At 37.0% G+C, this 26,234-nt stretch overlaps 2 protein-coding genes and 1 long non-coding RNA gene across 4 annotated transcripts in view; 1 reads left to right on the forward strand and 2 right to left on the reverse strand.

Annotated features, from left to right (window-relative positions):
- The first annotated feature begins 870 nt into the window (after positions 1 to 870).
- Positions 871 to 2,783, forward strand: LOC131327186 (clathrin light chain 2-like). The gene is given in 4 exon segments (XM_058360225.1): positions 871 to 940; positions 943 to 1,025; positions 2,381 to 2,525; positions 2,528 to 2,783. Coding segments are annotated over 4 exon segments (456 nt in total). The 5' UTR covers positions 871 to 885; the 3' UTR covers positions 2,701 to 2,783.
- Positions 2,481 to 26,234, reverse strand: part of LOC131327189 (uncharacterized) — a 37,066-nt gene continuing 13,312 nt past the window's right edge. For both annotated transcript variants that reach the window (XR_009200226.1, XR_009200227.1), the window contains exon 2: positions 2,481 to 2,632. This is a non-coding gene — a long non-coding RNA (uncharacterized LOC131327189). The remainder of the gene's footprint in view (positions 2,633 to 26,234) is intronic.
- On the reverse strand, positions 4,552 to 13,334 carry LOC131327185 (UPF0481 protein At3g47200-like). The gene is made up of 2 exons (XM_058360224.1): positions 12,642 to 13,334; positions 4,552 to 5,855 (listed from the first exon to the last, which is right to left on the reverse strand). Exons 1-2 carry the CDS (start codon positions 13,230 to 13,232, stop codon positions 4,866 to 4,868), a joined length of 1,581 nt encoding a protein of 526 aa, XP_058216207.1. The 5' UTR covers positions 13,233 to 13,334; the 3' UTR covers positions 4,552 to 4,865.

A 26,234-nucleotide genomic window follows, 5' to 3' on the forward strand; every position in this document is an offset into this window, starting at 1 on the left:
GAGCCAGAACACCAGGAGTTGTTGAAGCATTGTTCTAGGCCATCACCTGCCTCCACAATCGAGTAAAGTAAGGACAGGTAAACCCCAATTCTGAATTCTGGCCATGGTAGGTAGTCTCCCCACACAGTCATCCATTGGATGATACCCCATTTTGGAACATGATGCTTGAACCAAATAATCTTGCACCATGGAACTGTAGGTAAACGTTGTCTTAAGGCCTTCCAAGCAGACTGGATGGAAAACATACCAGCTGCAGTCAAAGACCAGGAAACATAATCCTCTTGAGTTGAGGAGGGCAACTCCATTATATGTTTGTAAAGCTGCACCCCTTTCTCTTGGATTTTGATCTGCAAATTCTTGTGATGGTGTGAACTGTGAACACAATTATCACTTCAAAGTACGGAGCGCTTTCCTCTAAGCTCAGTTATCTGCTGTGTGGTGTCCGCTAAAATTAACACAATTTTTTAACCAAGCTACTTGAGTTTGAGTTCATGCTTGACTTGGTGACGCTCGTTCAAGATTGGTTTGTTACTTTAACAAATAAAGCTTGAAACTTTTTTAACGCTCATTAAGCTTTCAAACCTACTACTCGGCTATTTAGCTTATGTAGTGTGAAAATGCAAGCTACTCAAGATTGACTGGTGATTGGCTCGATGGACTTCCAGACCGGCTCCTCTAATAAACAAGCCAAGCTTAGACATAATTTTGAGACTTATTATAGTTTCAAAACAAACTTGAATGCTTGGGTCACTTATTAGTCCTACTCCTACGTGTAAATTTAATGTCCTTATCTCGAAGTAGCTTGTCTCAAAGTATCGATAAGAGATACTTTACACATATATGATCTCAGAGTTGACTGTGGGTGTTTTCTCGGATTGTGAGTGAATGTGCAGACTGAATGCAATTCAATTGGAGGAGAAAGAGAAGAGGGCGAAAGAACTGTTAAGAGATACAAAACTGAGTTCTACAGGAAGCGGAAGCTTGCATGTGAGAACAACAGAGTTGCCAACAGGGAAAAGGAGAAGGTAATATAAAAAGGGGGAAGTAGAGAATTATCAGATTGCCTCACACTTATTTATGCGGTTTTTGTTCTCTTGCTTGTAGTTGAGATTGTGGCCGTAGAATTTAGTATTATGTATTTCGACAATAATGACTTGACTAGAATTCAAGCTTCATGAATGTCTAGCGAGCAAGATGTTATGGAGTTGAGTCTTAGTGTAAATTTGGGAATATGGAAGTTCTGTGGCTCCAATTTTAAGGTGGATTCCATCTTTAAGGGGTATTTGGACGGGATTCGTAGTCTGAAATTGTAATTTTCTTTGAGGTGTGTCATCCAACCCTCTATTGGATGTTGTTCTGTTATGTTTGTTGAGATGCACCTTGTGTTTCTCTTTTTTTTTTGTCCCTCGATGTACCCCTTCGAGATTAATAAAATCCTTCATTTGCCAAGCAAAAAAAAAATTTAAGGTGGATTCCCTGCTGCCAAAAAAAATATCATCTAAGAAATGCCAAATATTGTATATGCTAGCTAGTTGGGTCAAATGGAATAGATTGTGTTCTTTAATCTTGTAGCGTATGAGGAAACGCTATATAGTTTACAAAGAATTTTAAAAGCATTTTTTTATGTCACCAAGCTAATAGGCGACGTAGAGAAATTGCTCCATTGATTAAACATCCATGGTGATTAGTTTCACTTTGGATCTTAGGAATGTATGTCTTGTGGTGAAATGAATTCGGAGCTGTAGAATTGGGAATTTGTTTCGGCTCGCTAGAGTACAATTTGATGGCATATTGTTAGTACGTAAATGTACCTGTGGTTTTTTTTTTTTTTAATAGCTGGCCTTCTACATCAGAGGTTGAACGCCACAAAACCTGTGCCACAAAGACTTCATCAAATAATGAAAATCTAATTGGCGACTGAATTTGCTGTGAGATACTACGATGTCATTCTGCACTATGCCTGGGATTTTTTTGGTTATACAAAGGATATGCAGATTGGCTACTCTACATACCTGTCAGAGGATTGCCCTCAGCACCACACAACCATCTGATATCCCACTGTGTGCTCTAAGCACCAGAGAGTATGTATTACTCTACCAAGCAGCTAACCACTTGCTGGTACTATGTAGGCATTTAAAGCACATAAGATTTAGATTGTTGGAGCATCTTTTACGAACTTTATTGAGCAGTTGACCTCTGGCCTCTTACACCACCATTAGTGTCTGCGTCGCTATCTACTGCATATGCACAGAGAGAATGTTTGAGTTCTGGACTAAATTATTCCCCTGCAACTTTGAAACCTAATACTCGGATATAATCAAATCTTGAAATGTAAGCCCATGCCACATCTTTGTTTTCCTGACTTGGATCCATATTGCAGCTGTTTTTGGAAAAACAAGAGACGTTTCACGGAGAAGCTAACAAGAGTTACTGGAAAGCAATTGCAAAGCTCATCCCCAACGAAGTACCAACAATAGAGAAGAGAGGAAAAAAGGAGAAAGCAAAGCAGCCTTCCATTGCTGTGATCCAGGCCCAAAACCGGGCAAGCCAACCGATCTTTCAAGGATGCGCCATATACTCGTGAAGCTCAAGCATAATCCACCACCCCACATGAATCCGCCACCACCACCACCTTCATTAGAAACCAAAAAAGATGGCAATGTGGGGCCGTCACCTCCGGTTGCAGCCAACAATTCTTAGCAGACCGCTGTTGTAGCTCCCAAGGGTTTAGTTGTTGCTTGACAAATGGAGAGTAGTTGCATGCTGTATATGATTCTCTTTGTGAAAAGCTATTAACCTAATGTTAGCCCAAGGTTCTTGATTTTGATGATAACAAACACGACCCAATTAGAATTTCATTAGTCAATTGGGCATCATTGGTGAGATATATTATTATTGGGCTAATTATATTATTTCTTGATTTTGAAGGGTCTTAGAAGTAATTCTCTTTTGTTTAAAAGCTTAAAAGATGTTCTTTTCACAGGGAATCATTTTTCTAACCTAGTCCTCTCTGGTCTTCTACGTTGAAAAGAAAGAAACAGGCGATGTAAACAAGAAGGAAGAGAGGATGCGAGAAACAGGGGTTTCGGGTCTATCAAAGGCACAAATTGAGCAATTTTCTTCCTCAAGATTACTATCTCCAATAGACAAGACAATTGAAGAAGGAGATAGATAAGGAAAATCTCTACCTATTTTCCTGACGCTGGAAGAGCTCTGTAAGTAAAGAAGATTGATTGCTTGAATATGAAGATGGAAAGATTATGGGCTGATTGTGTGCAACGACTATGAGAAAGTCTTCAACGCTCAACTGGGTCTTGAAGATAAAAAGGAGAAGAAAAAGAAAGCAGCGGCATACAACACATCTTTTGATCAAAAAAATTCCAGTGAGCTATTACTTGAGATTCTATCAGTTAACTTTGTTATTCATCTTGATTATTTTACACTAGTTTGAGTGTTGTTCTTTGAGCCATATTGTAAAAAGGATTTCACACCCTTGTCTGAGATTGAACCCTTTTTTGTGAGTGATTTTTGGGTAGAAAAAATCATTTGGGTTTAGGTGTAATTAGCGCCGGAGTCTTTACTAGTTGGGAGTGGATTCGGAGTAATCACTCATTGTAAGGTTTTCTAGCACCCGCGAAGCTAGAGGTTTGTAACGACTATTGGAGATAATGCAGCAATTCCCGAGTAGGACACTTGGGGAGTGGAGTAGGCCGTGAAGTTATGGACCGAACCACTATAAAATCCTCGTGTTAATGTTCTCTATCCCTTACTCTTTTATTTCAGTTTTTGCATATCTATATTGCATAAGAAAATTGATATATATAATTTTGAAATCACACCTAGAGTAGAATAGCTTGCATAATTGGTTGAATAGTACGTCGTTATTAAAGCCCTAAAATCTACTCATTAGTTTTCTGTTATTGTTGTGTTTTTGCTATTGAGCTTGCTCCATCTGTTAGCCTACTTTGTTGCTGATTGTTCTGAGTTAGCTTCATCCTGTTACTGTGCTGATTTATTTTTGTCACACATTTAGATTTTAAATTATAGAAAGTCAATGTGAAACCCAATTCAAACCCCCCCCCCCCCCCCCCCGCTCTTGGGTTGCTTTTGGACCAAATAAAGTATATATGTTGTTGAGTTTGTACTATTGATGACTTAAAAATGTAAGTGGCTTGTTAGTTTGAGAGAGAGAGGGCATTTTTCTTTTGTGCAAAAGCTTTAGTCAACTCTATTGTACTGTAAATTGTTTGCTATGCTTCATTACCTCTGTCCTCGCAATATTTCTGTTACGTTGTTACTGGATCATCCTTTAGTTTGAATGTAATTATTTGCAGAATAGGTATTGAGGATCCAAATGTTCTCCTTTTTGTTCATTACTCTGTCATAATTAAGTGTGTTGCCTGACGACGACCTTGGCGGTAGTGCCGATAGAGCTTTGCTCAGGCTTTAATTGAATTTCTTGCAAGTGGACGGTGGGATTGGGCTTCCAATTCTACTTGAAAAACATGGCAAAATGTTGATGATTATCCAAAGGGAAATGAGAGATTTGAATTACACAACACCCATATTATTACCACTTCTTTCAAAATAATACAACACACAGACGAAGTTATTTAAAAAATAAAAATAAATAATACAACACACATTTGATCACACACACACAAACAATAGGGGAGGAATGGAAACTCCCAAAGGGGATCGCACAGCTCTCTCTCTCTCTCTCAATATACATCACACAAACACACTCGTTATAGATGCACAATACTACTTCCAAGTTCCAACTACACCATCAATATACATATGCACACCCAATTTTCGACCCACTTGATTTATTGACCCCATCTCTTTGTTCCTTCACAGCTACATTATCCTTTTTTACTGAAATCACGGACGAATCCAACCAAGGATATAACAAAAGCAATGAAGCCAACACAGAAAGCTATGAACGTCCACGGAGAAGCAAAATACGTGCGTCTCACGTGCGCCATATTCTTGGGCCAAAAACGCTTGCTATACTCGGTGGCTTTGCTGCACGTGTCAAGGAAGTATTTTCCAAAAATGATTTCCTTGCATAGGTTGTTGAATAGATCGGTGGCGTCCCCGGTGGCACCCAAGTGGTTCCTCAGGACTCCGGCCTTTTCGAGCACTTGGATATCTTTATCAGTGTTCATGAGCAAGTCCATTACGAACGCATAGGACGAAACGTGCAGCGAAGCGCCTGGGCAGCACTGTTCAAGGGCAATGAGGTTCCTGAGGTATGACTCTGTGCCGTCGTATATTGTGAGTGGTGGGATTTCGAAACGAGCCCTACGACACCACCAAAATAGGCCTTGAGGTTCACTGAACTTGAGCTTGAACAGATCGTTTCCTTCATCAGGAACAAACTTGACTCCTGCATAGACCAGTTCTGAAGCCGAAGGCATTTGTATAAATCTTAAATTTTTCTGTTTTGTTTGATTGTGAGGAAGGCAACCTTCATGTAAGTTATGGAGGATATGATAGTACTTGGCGGTACGGCGATCACTATTACCACTTTGAACTTCTTCTTTTTCTGCTGCTGTTGTACAACGAAAAACCCTAAGGACACAGTCTCTGGGCGAACGGTACCAAGATTTGGCGCTGCTACTACTACTGTTGTTGGAATTTGATAGTGGACTTATCCGATCCTTATAGCACCACCACACATAATCAGGGAGCGACCAGTTATTGTCAAGACGATTCGGGATCTGATCCATAATGAAACGAAACAATTTTTCAAGTACAAAGAAAGGAATCTGGTTCTCGAGGAGTACCAAGTCTTTTTGCACTTTGCGGAAGGTCAAACTGTTACAAAAAATAGGATCTCTTGCTGGTACCTGCTTTTTGAAATGTAAAATCATTAATTAAATTTGCATAGCCTGGTTTATCTGACAAGTTATTTGGATTAATTTGATACTTACAACTTCAACAAAAGTAAAGAAGCCTAGCTAATGCGACGAAATCTAGGGATTACATTTCACCGCAAATATATTGTATCCTTTCAATGATGAAACGTAAATTTTGTGGATTTTATTTTTTTGTTCCACGCCAATTGTACTCATTAGGTGAGGAAAAAACTTGATCACTAACGAGGAAAAAAACTTTTCCCATGTTTTTGAAATTAAAGCAAATGATTAACGACGAAATTAAATAGGCATGCTCTTTACTAGACTTATTTAGGTGTCCATCCTATCGATTTTAAATACTTATGTTCTCATCTTCAAATTGTCATTTTGCCCAATTATACCCCTTTTTATATATTTTTATAAATTATATATACAAACATATGGGATATACGTAGGTTTTCAATCCCACAATTACAGGGATTATGCAAATCCCCTCTCCCACCCAACCACCACTTACTGTCCTCTCCATCTCCACAATTTCCGCCCATGTATTTATCTCTGTCCTCCTCCAATGATTCGATTTTCTTCCCAATTTCTGTCTACTAGTTGATACTTGATAGTCTACACTCTCAATTGAAACCTTGATACGAGTACAAATTCATGTGCTTAAACCCTACTTTTCTTTCACCTCTGTTTAGTAATAACAAAACCCCATGAGTAGAATGTCTATTTTATGGGTACCCATAAGTTTTTTCCTCCGTCTATGAACAAAACCCCCTTGGGTTTTCTAAATAAAGGCTTCTCAGTGGAGTTTACATGTAAAACCATGCTTAAGCTTGCTAATTATTTCTGGGTTTTGGCCTACAAGTATGTTTTCCTCCTTTTGGTTTATCATGGAGGGCGCCCGTTCATGACAGATTCTTTTGGGAGATTTTTGTTAAAAGTAAGACTAACCGCCGCTATAGTTATCGGGTTCCGTCCTCCGCCATTCCCGAAATCCGTCCTCAGCCGCCGTTCCCGAAATCCGTCCTCCGCCGCCGTTCCCGGGTCCAAACATGACTAAATGGTAATTTGCAAAAATCTGTCATAATTTTATTGATGTGCTTTTAGTTGAAATTTGATGTATTGTGTATTATTGATTTTATTTGATATTTAAAAACGAGAGTTAACAACATCAAAATAGTCATGAATGGTCGAGATTTTAAGGTTGAGTCACATCGCTTTCGTCCTCTTAATCGCCGCCGTTACCGAATTCCGTTGCCGGAATATCAGTTTTAAATATTATGTTTTGTTGATTTTTTTCATGTTTGTGAATTGATAATGTTTTGTTCATCTACCTCGATCGAAATCTACACTTCTCAAAACTGGTCATGTTTTCTGATTTTTGTCATGTTTTTATTTGATCATATTTTGTTCATCTACCTCGATCGAAATCTACATTTTTCGAAACTTGTCATATTTTTTGATTTTGTCATATTTTTTAATTGATCTTGTTTTGTTCATCTACCTCGATCAGGTTTTGCCATATTTTGTGAATTGATCATATTTTTCCATATTTTTCGGCTTATACATTTGTTTTTATAAGAGTTGTATTTTCCTTTTTGAATTTAGGGGAATGAAAAAATGAGAGAAAAGATTAGGAGAGAGAAAAAATTCAAAAGATTAGGTGAGAGAAATGTTTGAAAGAGAAGAAAGAATTGAGATAATTAGAAAAGATTAAAAAAAAGGAGAGAGAGATGAAAAATTAGGAGAAAGAAAGGGTATTTTAGGATTTAATTGAATTTGAGAAGGGTAAACTACAGTCAACCCCCTCTAACTAAGCTTCACGTGCACATTGCCCCCTCTAACTTTTTGTTTTGACACTCAACCCCCTCTAACTAACTAAAATTCAAACGGTCATAACTTCTTTGTCTGAAATCGAAAATATGCAAAATGTATATCAATTTCGAGGTCTTGAAGTCAGCTTTCTAATGACATTAAAATCATATCACGATTCAAAGCACACATAAAATTATGATCAAAACGGTCTTTCTGTCTACCAGCCCTTACTCTTTTGATCATAACTTTCTGTGTGCTTTGAATCGTGATGTGATTTTGGTGTCATTAGAAAGCTGACTTCAAGACCTCGAAATTGATATATAATTTACATGTTTTCGATTTCGGACGAAGAAGTTATGACCGTTTGAATTTCAGTTAGTTAGAGGGGGTTGAGTGCCAAAAAAAGAAGTTAGAGGGAGCAAAGTGCACGCGAAGCTTAGTTAGAGGGGGTTAACTATAGTTTACCCATTTGAGAATGAAAAGATAAGTATTTAAACACATTAGGATGAACACCTAAATAAGTAGGGTGAAAAAGATGACTAATTAAGTTCCCCTAAATAGTTGGCGCTTATTGCATCATAGTAAACGAGGAAAATATTTGTCGCTTATTTGTTATAAAACCTGAGGCTGCATGTACAAGCCGATCAAAAAAAAAACTGGCGATCTTATGTTTACTCGCAAGGGCTACTGGCGACAAAATCCAATGATTCAGAAACAAAATTTCTTCATCGCAATAGGACAATTTCTTGTACTCTAATATGCCGTAACATAATTTATCCTAAATATAAATATTAGGTAGAAGAACTTATGAGAGAACAATTTTTGGGATGAGTATTGTTTCGATAAAAGAACATAAATAGATTTTTACCCTTTTCCAAACTTTTCTTGTTGACTAACATGGTATATATTCATGTAAGATGATGATTTAAAAAAAATGAAATAAAATCATGTAATAGATGTATATATACGTTTGATAATCATAGGCGAGCACCTAAGCATATATATCCTCGCCACTCGATCAGCTCACCCAGAAGCACAGCCACGCTGACCACGAGGACTTCGACCTGCCGTTAGGCCTAAACCGATTACACCCAAAGGCAACAATCAGCGGGAGACCTCGCGGCCACGCCTCCACTTGCCGCCACCGCCGCACCTAGCCATTAGCACAAGCTGGAAACACCCAAGAGAGTAACCCGCAGGCAAAACAGCGACAGAGGGGAGACACAAATGAGGCGATGAAGAAGACGATGAGAAAGCTAACACTGGTAGGGAGATGTGAGAGAAAATGAAAGAGGGGGAGATCAGGGAGACACAAAGAGAGAGAAAGAGAGTAGAGAGGAGATGGCCGGGAGAGGAGAAACGCCCGGGAGGGAGGAGGCGCCCGTGGAAACTTTATATCCATTCAAAACAAATTGGCAATGAGTGAGGAGATTTCAGATATTATTTAGTGATCATCCATCTCACTCTCAAGTAATATGAGATTCATTTCCTTAACATTCCCCTCATGTGTAACCGGGTTTGAAGTTTGTTACTTGTGGCTACTTTTGGGTCCTATTATCGTGCAACATTTTTTTGCTGGTCTGTCATCGTTGGGTGTGGATTGTGAATTTTTAAAATGTATGGTGAAACGAGCCCCGCTCTGATACCATGTGGAAGATTGAATTCAATCTCCATTGAAAATATTTCTGAGAGAGAGAGAGATAGATCTGATATTTTTCGTATATTGCTTGATCTCACTTTACAGTTGAACACATATATACACATCACAAAAGAATGACAACTGTACTCCACTACTTGTAACAGCTGTAACCACCTAAACTTAAAAACTAATTAACCCCTTAACAAACAACTAACTAACTGACTAATGAGCTTGGCTAACAGCCCCCCTCGAACTCAGGGGGAGAGGCTTCACCATGGGTTTCCTTTCAAGACAGGAAACCCTACACAGTGGAGATGAAAGGAGGTGAAAAGTTTTTTTCTAGAGAGAGAAAGAGAGACGGATAATATATTATTAACGTAAGACAAATAGACAAAGATGTAGCGGAAATTGGATTACCAACCTCAGGCCATTGTTGTTCAAATGGATCACTGACCCTCACACTCACTTGATATAGGTGTCTTCTAACCTATGGGCAACTTAATTGATATCTTGATTGAGGGATATTATATGCTTTTATAGTTGCTAGGTTAGGAACCCTATATCTCCTCAAGACTCTTTAGTTTCCCTCCACAAAAAATCTCAAACTAGTGTAAAGAAGTAGGTGGAGAAGCCAAAAGATCCTGTAACCTTTATAATAATTTAAACCATAATACATCAGTACAATTATGTAAACCATTACTCCTAGTAATGAAAATACACGAGTATAATGAATCATACGTGGAAAATGGAACATCAAAGAACCATCACTTAAATCATGATGGAAGTGGGCAATAAACGATTAAACTCATCACACAATTTGTCTAAGTGGATCATTACAATTCTTAACATGAGTTTATTCTAACAATTAATGCATAACTCAATTATGTGAATGTTAAGCGTTTGTTATTATTATTATTTTCTAGCCAAAGATAGAATTTCTTAAATAATGACAATGGATTACAAATAATAAAAAGAATGCAGGCACGATGGCATCATATACAAGTCAATGACCTGAACGTTGTAGAGACCCTATTTGGAACTTTTCAAATTAGTTTACTTACAGCATTTGATTCCCCGATGATGAAACGGATCAAAAACACCTCGAAAATGTTAGTATATTTGAGTTTTGAGCATTCCAAAACCCTTTCAGATCCTTTCAAATTCTCTAAACCAAAACCAAAAGGTCTCAGCAAAACCCAACTTACATACGCTGGTACTCAACTGGCGTGCGCCCGTCTTTTGCCACGTGTTAGTTATCGATCAACTTTGACTGTTGACTAAGCCCAAACTTGAGTACGCCAGTTCCGAACTGGAGTATGCCAGTCAAACCACTGGTCAAACTTGTGTTTTTCAGCATGCAGAAGCCATGGGTAGAGGTCTATAACACATGAGAACCTTTTAATCCGTCGAAAAAGTAGTCTTCGCCAGGGGACATTTCTTACTCCAATCCCATCACCTTTTCCTCTCATGCAATGAGAAGCAAATCTTAAGGGCTAAGGCACAAGTCCTTTTGACTGGCGTTAACCCCTCTCTCTCCCTTTTCCCCTATATATACCACCCTTCATTAGTCTTTCAAAAGGTTGGTTCTCCAAGTTACAAGTTTCGTTGCTAGGTTCCAAGTTTCAAAGGGTATAACCTTTCATCACACTCCCTCTCAAGCCATTGCTAGTCTTTCTCTTGAAAGTAAGCAATCCACCACCTATTCTCATCCACCTATACAACCATCCTCCAAGCATCATCCAATCAATCCATCCATTCAAAGCTCAAGCAATCTTTCAAACCCAAAAACCAAAGGTATTCATCTTTGTATTGCTTTCTGTTCTGATCCCTGAAAGGGGCTGGCAGGGCCAAGGCTAGTAATCAATACCAGTCCTAGCCCTAAAGCTAGTAAGGTTTCAAAAATCATTTTCTGACTAGAATTAGTGTGCGCTGATCATAAGCACGCGTACGCCGGTCCTTGGCATTACATACAGTTTTTTTAACTTGGGTTGTCTGGAACTGGCGTACTCCAGTTCGGAGCCCTTCATAACTGGCGCACTCCGGTTGTGAACTAGAGTCTGGATCTTTATTTTATGCTTTATTTCTTGTCTATTCATCACTGTGAGCATGCCTAATAACCAATTTATTGCTTCCCATAGTTAAAGTTGTAGTTTTACTTTCTTAATATTATTTCTGTTACTTTGTAATGCCTCTGTGAGTCTTCTAGTCATGTTCCAGAATCCAGAAGATGCAAAGCCAAGCACTGGACAGAAGATGTCACCGGAATACGTCTTTCCTTGACTAGCGTACTACAGTGAGATCAAGTCCAGTGGCTGGCCCTTACATAGCAGTTAGGCCCTGGCCTCTATTCATTTTTCCACACTGTTTATGGGGTGTTCTTTCTATTTTCATGGCTTAAAGCCATTTCATCTGCTTGTAACTGTATATATGTTGCTATATTATCTACGTGGTTTGTCCTGGGTGTGCACTGGTCCATTCCAAAGCCCAAAGGATTGAGAAATAAGAGCTGCGAGTTTAGGCCTACCGGTGCACGCCACTATTGGTCTGACGTACGCAGGTTATCTCTGCATGCGGTGGCATCGCCAGTGCATGCAGATTTCTTCTTGCGTGCATCATTTCAGACCCGTGTGTTCTAGTTTATCTAAAGTGCTCACAGATGCTTGTTCTCAATCTATATTTATGAAATAAGCCATCCATATAATTTTGTCACATAATTGCAACTTGTCACGGTATTTAATCCTCATTAATTGTTCCCCCGCCCTAACTGGCTAAAAAGTGATCAATGAGAGAAAAATGCAAATGTTTTACAAAAGATCCGAGTAGAGATCGATCTCCGGATTGGGTAAGAGGGGTGCCATAAAATTTTTTCCCTCTCGTAACGTGGCTCCCGAACCTCAGATATCGAAAGTGATGAAAAACCGGTCTATGCCTTTTCAAAATCAAATAACATGGCAAGCGTTTCAAGTTAGGTTTCTTGGGTGTTTCACCGCAAAACCCGAGTGGCAACTCTGAATTGTAAGCGTTTCGTCGCGCTTCCAAGAAAGGGACGCACCCAATTTTATGCATAAAATCGAAAATTTTGGGACGTGTGCCCACAAACGTCATTGCCACCAAATACATGGACAAATCATATGCCACCCCACCCTCGAAATGGAATGTTATTATTGAACTTCACGTATAAAGCATGCACTAGTATGAAGAGTATTTTAATTGAACTACTTAAAAAGATGCTAAAAGTAGCAATTGAGGGAGGGGAAAAAAAACAAGAGTAAGTTTCATCAACTGACAAAAGAGCTGATGCTTTTAGCTTCCTTAATTACCTTTCGGGTGCGATATCTGTAGAGAAATTCGAGGATGAAACAACCATCGACCAACATCATTTCCTCATCCAGTGTAACTTCTTCTGCGTAGCATTTCTTTGCATCGGCTACCGATGTCTTCAATTCCGCTAAACATTCCTGTAGAAACGTGAGCTTTTTCTGCTTTGCTAATTCCAGCTGGTTCTCCATTCTTGCGGTTAATTCCAGCAGGAATGGATCCTCCATTCCCGCGGTTAATTCCAGCAGAAATAGATCCTCCATTCCTGCGGTTAATTCCAGCTCGTCCTCCATTCCTGCGCTCAGTCGTGAGAGTAGGTAATTTGTGTAGCTCAGTTTGACGTGTTGCAAGGGTGTTTGGAGGTGTTCGTCTTCTCGGTGAAGAGGGCCGATAGCGATGAGGCGAGGGGTGTAGGCTCTTTCATTCAGCTTCCGAAGATCTTCAGGTACCCTGTAAATGCAAGCTGAGAAGAAGAAGGATTTAGCTTTCTGGGCACCTTCATCGATTTTTCCAGCGACGGTGTATGTAAGCTGCTGAAGATCCTTCTCATAGTCATTCTCCCCTTGACTCGTTTCAGTTGGGTGGGTTTCCATTTGATCAATGAAATCAAGAAGGAGTTGTGTTATACTTGGTGGGTAAGGTTTGGGTGATAATGGTTTTGGATTTTCTATTTTGGGTTTGAGCCAAGCACAGACCCCGGCCATCTATATATAGAAGGCTCACAGATAAATATAGAAAATAAGTATCATTTAAAAAATTACTAATTTTCTAGTAATTAGTAATTTCATTTATCCCGTACAAAATTATATTGACGGGTAGAATGATTATATTGACTTAGGGGTGAGCAAAATAACCATGAAACCGTGAATCCAGTCCAAACCAATCCAAACCGAATAATTTGGTTTGGTTTTTTAATGATGTGGTTAGGTCTTGGTTTAAAAAAAATAAAAACCATGTTAAATGGTTTGGTTTATGGATTTACGTTAATGGTTCTGGTTCCAAACCAATCCGAACCGTATGATAGACACACACACATATAGTATATAATTTGTTTAGATATACTTAATAAACTTAATTTCCTTATCTAATACTCTATTCCACCACCCTATTCTTTTCTTTCACTTTCAATATTAATTTCCTGAACTTCCTATTCCTACAATTTCATTACGCTAAACATACATGGTTTGGGCTTAGTAAAGTGATTTCCTACTCTTTTATCTCGGTAATTTACTTTCTAATGTATTCTATTCTTATTTAGTTGATTGATGTTAATGAGTTTTGATGATTTTAATATATTAATTTCAATATAACTTTTAGTTTAAGTTATCTATGCAATTTTAAGTACTTAAAATAGTTTATAGTAATGATATCTCAATTTTAAACGAACCGTGGTTTAAAACCGAAACCAAACCGCCTTTGAATGGTTTGGATTGGTTTGGTTTTATGAATTTTATGGATTGGTTTGGTTCTCTAAATTCATAATCCGTAAGTAGTGGTTTGGTTATTGGATTACTATAAAACCAGACCAATCCGATCCATGCTCACCCCTATATTGACTGGTAGCTGGCCTAACCATCAAGACTTGGACAACTGGTTTGCATTAATTTCTTAGTTATTTCATTTATCCCGTACAAAATTAATTATAGTAGTAATAAGTTTATTCTTCTGTTACTTATAAAAAAAAAGTTTATTCTTCTGTTAATTTTCTCACGCATCACATAACTACTGCAAAGTAGCCAGTTACTAAGGTACATCCTACATGCACCTCAATCAAAAAAAATCAGAATTAGGTAAAAAACTCGTACTTATTAGGAAAGTTAACATAAATTATCAAACAAACGAATTGCTTAAATTTAGAATACGTGTACTTTTTTGGTATTAAATACTCTTTCTGTCCTAAAACGATCATCTGGCCTACCAAACGAGAGCAGGAAACAATGCATTTTGGTTCAAAAAAATTTAAATTTTTTCCAACAAGATACTAGATATCAAAGAGTTCTTTTAATTATATAAAAAAGTTTGAATTTTTCAAATAGAAACACAACATTTTTAAATTTCAATGTAACGGACCGGATATTCTACTCCCAAGAATTAAAAATTTTGATTAAGCACTTACTGCTATCCAATTGAGCTAATTTTTATAATTTCCTCACAAAATCATTTTATACAAAATACTAAAAGATTTTAATCATCAAATCAGGATCCGTAACATGGCTCACCGAATGTAAGTGAAGTTACCATTATGCATCCAATTAGGCGTGTGTGAACAAAATGGCTTTCATGAAATATTGTTATTCCCTTCGTCCATTTTTAAGTGATACTCCCTTAAGGAAACATCATCATTATACTTTTTACATCAACTTTTACTCACTTTTCATCATTATCATTCACTTTTACCTATTAACTATTTTAGCCATTAATTTTTCAAAAGGACAAAATAATAATTGTATACATTTTTACCCATTAATTTTTCAAAATAGACATTTATTAAGGGACATCCCAAAATAAAACTACTTGACTATTATTTGGGGATGGAGGGAGGAATATTTGTTTAATTTGTACTTCTGAACTTTTACTAAGAACATTTATGTGAGTAGGATATTTTTTTCTCATTTATCGATACAATATTGAAGTATTTTGAGGGGCAAACTCACGGTTGTATTGGGCTTAAGCTCGCGTGCGTTGTGTGTCTCTCTCTTCCCCCACTGAATAATAAGTACTCCTACACATTAGATTGTAAGTTCTGCGCACTAATTAATTCTGTTAAAAAAAAAAAACTTATATTATTCACTTTCAATTTTAAAATCAATGGTAACATTTTGCTTCACCAAAAAGTAAATGCAAACCCAACATTAAAAAGAAAACAAAAAAGGTAAATACAAAAAGAATAGAATATTATAAATTTTGTGTTTCAAGGTTGGTGGGAGGTAACAAATTTGTGGATAGAGAAGGTGGATTTGAAAGTTGAATTATACTAGTTTGGCGTTTGTTACCTCTGCTGGAGATGCTCTAACCATCACATTCATTGCCTAATCAGGGCCTTGGTTAAGTGTCATCGGTAATTATTGATGACTGACCATATTGGATATTTTTTCATTGTATGTTTTTTCATCCTTTGATGAATAAATTTTTATTTTTTTATCTTTGCTGAGGAAAAAAAGAAAAAAAGAAGAGAGGTACAAATGGTCACTTTCAATTTTGATGCCTCCCACTTGATATGTTGTGTGATGCTAGCTAGCGCATTCATTGTTAGGAAAACAACTTTGTTTGTCTTACACATGACTTTACCCTTTTTTCTGACCACATTTTTTCGATCCCTTCCCTGAATGGTCGATCTAACCATCACATTAATTATTGCCATTGTCATTAGGTAGCAGCTAAAACTTCACGTGAATCACTCCCCTACAAGCTACATACCAAAGGGGTCCGCATCAAAATTGAAGAGGACCATTGCATCAAGGATTTCAACAGTTCTTTCATTTGGTGTAAAATATTTAATTTACAAGTGTAGGTCTTTTCCTGATGAACTATATTGCAAGATGGAAGGAGTATATACATACGTGAAGTCTACACTCACTGCACATAGGCCACCGCATGGTCTGGGTCCCACAAAAATACAGAGCAATTTCGTCCTTACGAATTTAGAAAATATATTTACCGATATCTATTAGAACTGATTATTTACAGAGCCCCATAGATAAATATTTAAAAATTTATAAATATTATTTTTTATTTTTGTGAGGCCCGGAGTAGACCCCAATAGATGTGCGGTGGACCATGCGATCGCCTACGTGCGGTGAATGTAGCAGTTTTGATATAGGTATATCAACAAGAGTGTGTCACCCAAATTATTTAAGTGTCAAATCTGCCAAGCTCAATTACTTGTGTTAGGGTTTTTTTAAAATACTTTTAGCTAATTTGGGAAACTACACCTTATTTGTTCCTTATTTAGCTAATTTTGAGAAACTACCTGTTTTTTTAGCTCTTTTATACGGAGTAGTATTTTGTTTGAAATTTTTAAGAAATTCAGGCCCATTTGTGTCGGCTTTGTTTGCAGTGAAAAGCGAAAGAGAGAGAAGAGAGAAAGTAACATGAAAAAACTTTCGTAACTTTGTTCGGTCATGTAAACAGAGTCGAACGGAATTGCCTGACAACTGACAAGGGATGTTAGTGTGGTTTTTAGGTATAGAAGTGGTGACAGTAGGATTTCAGTGAAATTGAGGGTTGGTTAGAGAAATTTATCATATCTTTTACAGTATGATTTGTTGTGGAATTTGTTGTCAGGCAATGAACGTGATGACATCACACGAGTGATATCTTGGAAATGAGGTATGGATGACCTCATCCAAGAGGTGAGGAAGAAAAGTCTATGGGTGGGAAAAATTATTCGGTGGTTACTAAAATTCAGATCCCCTAAATGTTACTTTAGTACTTCCTCCATTTAATATTGAGAGTACACTACGAAAAATCGTGTTAGTTTTCAAATAAAAAAATCAACACCTTCTGTATATAATTTTTAGATTATTTTCGCACCAAATTAAAGTAATAATTAAGATCTTTAATATAGTGTGAAAAAATTCAAAAAATTATATACGAAAGTAATTGATTTTTTTATTTAAAAAATGATAAAAGAGAGAGAGAGTGGAATTCTCGATATGGAACAGAAGGAGTATATAATAATAAAAGAGTAGTGACCTTTTTTTTTTAACATGGTGGGAAACTTTCCATCATACAAAAAGCATAACTGTACATCAAAAAAATTTATTATCGCATTACACAGAGGATTCAATAACTAATAATGAAGAACTAATCAATAGGTCTCGTTTCCAAAATATAAATATCAGAACCTCGCAAATTCGAAATTGCCAGAGTACATTTTTTGATCTATGAATAAAAAAAAAATCACATGTCCTAATCCGATCAACTTCTTGACGAATTTCTTCGTTAACAATAAATACTTCCATAGGTTATAAGACCTTTGCCACCTAAAATATGAATCAACTGTTGCGAGTCGTCCCTCTTCTACCATACGTGAATCCATTTATAAATCTTTTGTTGCCGATAAAAAAAGAAAAGAAAAAGAAAATTGTGAGGCATTGCTGCACGCCATGGTTGATCAATCAATCGGGAAGTTGATCATCCAACCACCTCAAATAAAAGGGATTATGGATATTCCTGTGGCTGCTCTCTGCCAATTAGGTCCCGTTTCAAATAAAATGTTTGCAGTATAATTTATTGGCTTTTGTAAAGTTGTCCGGGCACCTACATCGATTTTCTCAACCAGGGTCGATGTAAGGCGCTGAAGAGCCTTTTCATCATAGTCATTCACCCCAGCTTGACTCATTTCAGTTGGGAGGAATGGATTTTGTTCAATAACGTAGCAGGTGTGTTATACTTGGTGGTAGAGTTCTGGGTGAAAATGGTTTTGTTTCGGATTTTCCTATTTGGGTTTGAGCTAAAGACAGACCCTCTCTACATATAGAAGGCCCACAAACTCAATTTAGATGACCATAATCTTTAGTAAGAATAGGAATGTGATTATTAGGAATCAAATTCTTAGGAATTTTATTGAGTAGGAATAGGAATGTGATTACTAGGAATGAAATTCCCAAGAATACAATACCTGAAGTAATTTTATTCCAGTGTTTGGATTAATTCAATAATTTTTGCAGAAATCAATGTTTTTTTGAAAATTATCGAAGTAAATATTTCCTTTTTTTATTGATTGACCCAAGAATCTAAGATTTCCATGGGGTAGTGGAGGGATCAGATTCCCACTCAATCTGGTAATGTGATTCATGGTTGCACGTGTCGTTAGGAATCACAATCCTATTCCTGTCTCTCCCAAACATGGGAATCCTAATAGTGTGGTATCACATTCATATTCATGTTCCTTTCAAACGTTGGATTCATGGAAGTATGGTGTTACATTCCCAATCCTCCTCAAGATTTCTGCCATCCAAATTGAGCCACAGTTTAATTGGTGCGCTCAGATATTTACCTTGTTTTCTTTTGAGTAGTTATTTACATGTGCAAGAGTATCGTCACGTGGTGCCCCGAATCATTTCAAAACCACATACATATAGGGTGGCAATGCTCTCTAACCATTTCAGAACCACGAATCTATCTGCGCTTTATAACAAAGTTATCAATTCCATAAAGGCAAGAGTGCTTTTTTTCCAATTGGGACGCGAGGTACGTACCAGTATCAATTTGTATCACAGTGCCGTTTCGGTTTGAATGCAATATATTTAATGTTTTTTCAACATATATTCAGATAGACAAACACCTTAGAATAGATAAATAAAACCTTAAGAATTAAGATGATTAACATATAATGGTATAAAATCTAAGTTCCATTGAATTATCAATAAATTTAACTCTGTTTTAGGAAGATAATATTTTTTTTTTTAACAGCGAAAAATTTATTAATCTTTGAAAACACATTACAAAGATTAAAAGGATACTAAGCAATATCAAGCCGAAAAAGAGAAAACCCATGAGAGAAAACAACAATATCCAACGATCATATGCCAACAAGAACCCAAGGGAAGAGAATAATAATATTTTTTTAATGACCGAGATTCCGGTACAAACTCTGCCATAACCAGTCACGTTTACAAAACTGCACAAAACATACAATCTAATCTAACTTGTAGGTTTGACCAGAGATGTGACTCTTAGTTTATCTAGTTTTGGCTTTCAAAGAGGAGATTTGGGATTCAAGTTTAGGTGGAGAGATTTCGAATCCCTTTTAGTTGTTAACTTACCGATTTCCGCTAACCCCCATTAATATATACGATACTAGTAATGTATGCGTTCGATGCACGGTTAAAAAAGTTATAGTGGTGTCTTTTTTTGTTCTCGTGTATCGAACAAGCATCCCACTAGTTGATAAAAAAGACAATTTAACAAAAAAATCCATCAGTGTCAATTTTTTTGTCCTGACCATCAAACGGATACAACGCTAGTTGATAGAAAATATAGATAAATAAAGTATATAAACAAAAACTAAAAAGTATTGATTTTTATTTATCATTTCTTTATGTAATTAAACAATCCCCCAATTTCCCTAAAAGATCTCTCTCTCTCTCTCTCTCTCTCTCTCTCTCTCTCTCTCTCTCTCTGAAATAATCAAACAGTATTTGAATTGGTATGAAGTTTGTCTTCCACCCAATTTTGTATATATATATTATTTGCATGAAACTATTGATAGAAAATATAGATAAATAAAGTATATAAACAAAAACTAAAAAGTATTGATTTTTATTTATCATTTCTTTATCTAATTAAACAATCCCCCAATTTCCCTAAAAGATCTCTCTCTCTCTCTCTCTCTTTTTCTCTCAAAGAAATAATCAAATAGTATTTGAATTGGTATGAAGTTTGTCTTCCACCCAATTTTGTATATATACATTATTTGCATGAAACTATCTTTTTTTCTAATTTTTTTTGCAAGGAAATGGAATAAATTTCAAGAGTAGTACATGTCGATCCTTTGATGCGCATGGCAATAGGAAAAAGTTTTCATTGATTTTTTTTCTCAGCTTGTTCATCGAACGGATAAGACGCTAATATGTATAAACAAATTTGTGAAGTGAGGAAAAAAAATACTCCAATGTGATGTCTTTTCCTAGCCCAGAGAAGGAGGACTTGGTTGGAATGATCGCCAGAGATATGTGGTTCATAGTACTCCTAGAGATATTTTGTTTTTCATTTTCAGCAATGATGGAGGTTGGTGGTGCAGTTTTGATCAGTTTCAATGAATGGGTAACTTGATTTTTCTGAAAGACCTAATGTGAAAACAAACGCAGTTTGATCAGATATATATGTGGCCACAAATGACTGAATGCCATGTCAAAAAAAAAAAAAAAACAAATGACTGAATGAGCAATAAGTGGGAGGAAATATTGAGGGATTTCGAAAGCTATCAAGGACCTATTTATTAGTGGGAAAGCTCTCAAGGACCTATTTATTAGTGGGGACACAAGCGAGGTTGGGTTTCGTACAATAATACTACTCCTATTGTAATATCGCTTTCATATCTTGCTTTGCAAAATTCCAAGAGAAATGGTATCTTTTTCTTTTTCTTTTTTTCACGGCAAAAGAAATTTACTAATCCTTGAAAAAGAGATACAAAGATTAAAGGGATCAAGGACACAACGATTAGCGCCACCCGAGACCCAAGAAACCAGAAAGGCAAGATGCCAACCAAAAACAAAACCCTACAAAGACCACCCAACACTGCAAGAATTTTGGGATCTCCCAACGGTTTTTTAGTAACGGTTAAAAAAACCGTTGGTATAGATGGTGTTTAGCAACGGTTTTCCAAACGTTACTAGAAACAGGACTATAGCAACGGTTTTCATGCCACCGTTACTAGATTACAAGACTATAGCAACGGTTTTTCATAACCGTTACTAAAAACCGGACTATAAAGACGAAAAAATTGGCTTATTGGTTTATTTTTTGTCTTTATTCAAAAAAATTAAGTTTTGATTGAAATTTTTTATTTTTTAGATTCCTCTCGTCATGATGAAGCAATAATTCCAAAAAAATTGACGAGAAACTAACAAATGCAAAAAAAAATTTGAATAAGGACAAAAAATAATCCGAACAAGCGTAGCTATCTTTATTATGTAAAAAATAGACGGTTCCAATCGAACAAAAAAGTAGGTGTTTGTATAGTATAAACCGAATTTAAAAACTTGGATTAAGAATAAATCGGTAAAACTCTAAAGACATAAGTTAGCCCAACCGGTTTGCATAGTATAAATATTTAAAGGCCCTCAATATTACACAAGTGCTGGGCTAGACCAGCTGGTTCATACTCGCGCGCGCATACGCGAGGTCTTGGGTTCGATTCCCAGGAGAAGCAAAATTATTGTGTTGCCTTCCATGCGCCACGCGGGCGCCACGCAGGCGACAGGTGGGGCAACGTCAGCGCCACGTGGGCGACAGGGGGCCATGTCAGCACCACGTGGGCGACAGGTGGGGGGCCACGTGGATGCCATGTCATATTTTACCCCAGATTTTCAAAAAAAACACTTGCCTTTAGCAACGGTTAAGAAACCGTTGCTAAAAAATTATCCCAGATTTAAAAAAAAAATTTGCCTTTAGCAACGGTTGTAACTGTTGCTAAAGAAACCGTTACTAAAAAAAAATCTGTACCAACGCTCGTCAAAACCGTTGCTATATGTCTACACCAACGGATATCTAGCAACGGTTTGGGCAACTGTTGGTGAACCGTTGGTATTGCTTTTAGCAACGTTTTTTGTGTTTTTTAGTAACGCTTTTGACCGTTGTTAGATCTCAATTTTTTTGTAGTGCAATTAAGCCAAACCTCCTAAGACACGCACCTCGAAACCAAAGAAACTAAGACGAAACAAGCGCAACCTCCAACACAGAAACCACCAACAAGAAAAAATGAACATGAATGCTACTAGGAACCTCAAAAGCAAACCCCCAAAACGAACACGAACCGAACCAATTAAAACTTTGGCCTTTCGGTAGTTGCTAATTTTACCTCTTTTGGACACATAATCGCAAGAACGTGAGAAACCATTACATTTTTCATATGCAAAAGACTGTATAGAAGTTAATTTACTTGGTTACACTTACTTTTAATTGTGGATGTAAGATTTTTTTGAGGATTCCAACTTAAAACCAATTGGTTATAAGTAGAGTAGCCTCGAATATATTAACCAAGTTTAGGTGACTTAGATGATCAATGTGGAATAAAGTTTAACACAGCTCCTCACGTGCAGTCCGGGCATGCACGTGGAGATACGAATTCAAGAAACAAGGAGACTTGACTCAGGCAACCCTCACATTTCCTTTTTGAGCCATCCCAAACTGTTTGTAAATTTTTAAAATTAGCAACTACCAAAAAGCCAAAGTTTCAATTTTAGCCCTTTAGTTGTAAGGTGAAGAAAATACTAAGTTTATTACAAATCTAGGTAAAAGGGTATTTGTGAAAATTTAAACAGTACTTTCCAGCCCAAAAAATTTTAATCAGTAAAAAGGGAGAATTCCTGTAATCGACAAACAAATTGGGACCAGTCCTGTCCCCCTCTATTTAGATAACCTTACTCTTGCCGATGTTAGGTCTTCAAACCAGTTTCCGTATTAATAATATCCACTACCTTTTTCCGTAAGAAAAAAAGAAAGAAACCTTTCGATAAGGTCCAAAAGGACAAACAGTTCATTTTAGGGAAAGCGGGGGCATGTTGTACACCCACTAGCATGTTGTGCATGATCCGAGCCGTCGGATGCATGATCCGACCGCTCGGATCTCATCTTAGCATTGGACCATTGAAGATCATTAATTATTAAGATAAGATCATATCCGAATCGTCAAATGCTCAATCAAATGGCCGAGATTGTGCACAACTGTGCCCTTGTGCACAGCACTTGTGCACACAGAGGCCCAAACAATGTCCAAAGCGAAAAAAGTAAACTTTAATTAGTTGGCATGTCCAAAGCAAAAAAGTTTAAATAAGGACAAATCAATTGCTCCCACTTTGCAATTTGCTTATCCAAAGCAATAAAGTTTTAATAAGGACAAATCAATAATTGATGGGTGGAATTGGCGCTAAGGCATATTGGCGCTAAGGCATCGATGTCGATTCGCCCACGGGAAGGGATCCTTTTCAACTTGTCCTTTTTTATTTTTTATGATGCTGCAACCTTAATATTTTGACAATAATGACTTGACTAAAATTCAAGCTTCATGAATATCTATCGAGCAGGTTGAATATCCTATAAATTTAGAGCATCTTAGTACAAATTTTGGAATATAGAAGTTTTGTGGTTCCGATTTTAAGGTGGATTACCTGCTGCAAAAAAAGAAACTCATCTAAGAAATGCCAAATATTGTATATGCTAGCTAGTCGGGTCAAATGGAATAGATTGTGTTCTTTAATCTATTAGCAGATGAGGAAACGCTAGTTTACAAAGATAATTTTAAAAGTCGTTTTTATGTCACCAAGCGAATATGCAACGTAGATAAATTGCACCATTGATTAAACATCCATGGAGATTAGTTTCTCTATGGATCTTAGGAATGTGTATCAGTCTTGTGGTGAAATGAACTGGGAGCTGTAGAAATGACTGAATTTGCTATATTGGCGATGTCATTCTGCACTATGCTTGGGTGTTTTTTGGTTATACGAAGGATATGCAGATTGGCCTACATACTTGTCGGAGTATTGCCCTCAGCACCACGCAACCATCTGCTATCCCACTGTGTGCTCTAAGTGCTGATACTATGTAGGCATTTAAAGCACGTGAAATTTAGATTGTTAGGAGCATTTTTTCCGGACTTTATTGATCAGTTGACCTCTAGCCTCTTACACCACCATTAGTGTCTGCGTCCCTATCTACTGCATATACACAGAGAATGTTTGAGTTCTGAACTAAATTTAGTTCCCCAACAACTTTGAAATCTCGAATACTTAGATATAATCAAATCTTGAAATGAAGCCCATGCCACATCTTCGTTTTCCTGATTTGGATCCATATTGCAGCTGTTTTTGGAAAAATAGGAAACGTTCCACGGAGAAGCTAACAAGAGTTACTGCAAGGCTCATCCCCAACGAAGTACCAGCAATAGAGAAGAGGGGAGAGAAGGAGAAAGCAAAGCAGCCTTCCATTTCTGTGATCTAGGGCCCCAAACCCGGTAAGCAAACCAATCTTTCAAGGATGCGTCATATACTTGTGAAGCTCAAGCATAATCCCCACCGCCACCTTCATCAGATACCGAAAAGGATGGCAAAACCAAGCTGTCACCTCAGGTTGCACCACCAATTCTCAGCAGGCCGCTGTTGTAGCTCCCAAGGGTTTAGTTGTTTGCTTGAGAAAGGAGAGAGTAGTTGCATGCTGTATATGATTCTCCTTGTGAAAAGTTATTAACCTCAAGTATATTGTTCAGTTTCTATCATATTTCACTTTAAAATGTGTGTAAGTGGCTTGTTAGTTTGAGAGATGTACGTAGGAGCATTTTTCTTTTGTACAAAAGCTTCAGTCAATCCTATTGTACTGCATGCCAAAATAATCCTTTTGTACAGTAAATGGTTTGCTATACTTCATTACGTCGTCCTCACTACATTTCTGTTACGTTATTTCTGGATCGTTGTTTAGTTTGTATTTAAATGTTTGAAGATAGTTCAATAGAGGATCCAAATGTTCTCCTTTCGTTCGTTACTCTTTCTATCGCAAGTGTATCACATGACGGCCTTTTGTGTAATAACCTCGAACCAATGAACAATAATGCTTGAGACAGAGACATACGGACACAAATGTGATCGGAACCGTTCAATGAATGCGCATTGAACCGATCAACATGCATCAGCAGTATCTGGATGTCTATATTCGTAGCACCGTTCACCTGCAAATGGCTCAACTTAACCATCAAAATGGCAACCATCAAGCAATAGATGACAGACCAAAAAAGAAAGAGAAAAGATACGTATATGCGAGATACACCACATCTTCTGGCTGAATTAACAACAGAGTACATAGTAAAGATATTTGACATGGCCAGGGCCAACCAAATGATTTTCATCAAGCCCAATTTGTTAATCCAACCTTCAAACTTTTCATTTTGACAATCAGGATCTTAAATTCTAAATGAAATCTGCAAAAATGGATCTTAAATTCTAAAGGGAAATGATATTGTCACTCCATTTTTTGTTAACGCCACTCTCCTACAAGTGTATTTTTGATGCATCAGCAGCCATTCTAAATCCTAAATTCTAGTTGAACTAGTTTTTTTTCAGAGCCATTCAAAGAAATATACTCCCTCCATCCATTTTTAAGTATTCAGTTTCGTAACTCCAACTTATTAAGAAAACATCATCATTATACATTTTTACATCAACTTTTACTTCCACTTTCCCTACTTACCTTCTGTGTAGACATCATAATTACATTTTTACTTACTAACTTTTCAAAATGTAATCTACTTTTAGGGGCAAAATGAAAAAATATACCATTTTTTAACCACTAACTTTACAAAATGGACACTTTTTGAGGGACAACCTAAAATGGAATAATGGACTTTAAAAAATGGACAAAGGGAGTATAAAAATTAATGAACGGTTATGATTTTTCTTATGGAACCCAAAAATGGGCCCCATGTGCTCTATGTACACTTTCGGTGTTACATGTACCCCTGGCCACGTCAATAGCTGCTTCTCGTTGAATTTTTTTTTTTTGATAAGGATTTTTCATTTACTGTTACTACTTGTTTGGAAAGCATCTCCAGCACTTACTTCATTCCTGGTCTTCTGAACTCACGCAATTGCTCCAAAATCTTTCCATGGACTTGGATACGTACGGTAAGATGTTGAAGCAAACCCAAACGGAGATGTTGCGCTTGAATAGGCTGAGCAAATTTGCACAACTGGTACATTCAGAAAATGTTGATGATCGTCGTCATGGGAATAAGAGATTAGGATTACAGTTTTCACACAACACTCATTACTACTTTCAAAATAGTAATACAATACGACAACACCACACATCTGATCACACACATAAACAATGAGAGAAATGAAAAATGCCCAAGGGGGATCCCACAGCTGAGCTCTCTC

Source organism: Rhododendron vialii, chromosome 5a (genome assembly GCF_030253575.1).
Source record: "Rhododendron vialii isolate Sample 1 chromosome 5a, ASM3025357v1".
Lineage (NCBI taxonomy): Eukaryota > Viridiplantae > Streptophyta > Magnoliopsida > Ericales > Ericaceae > Rhododendron > Rhododendron vialii.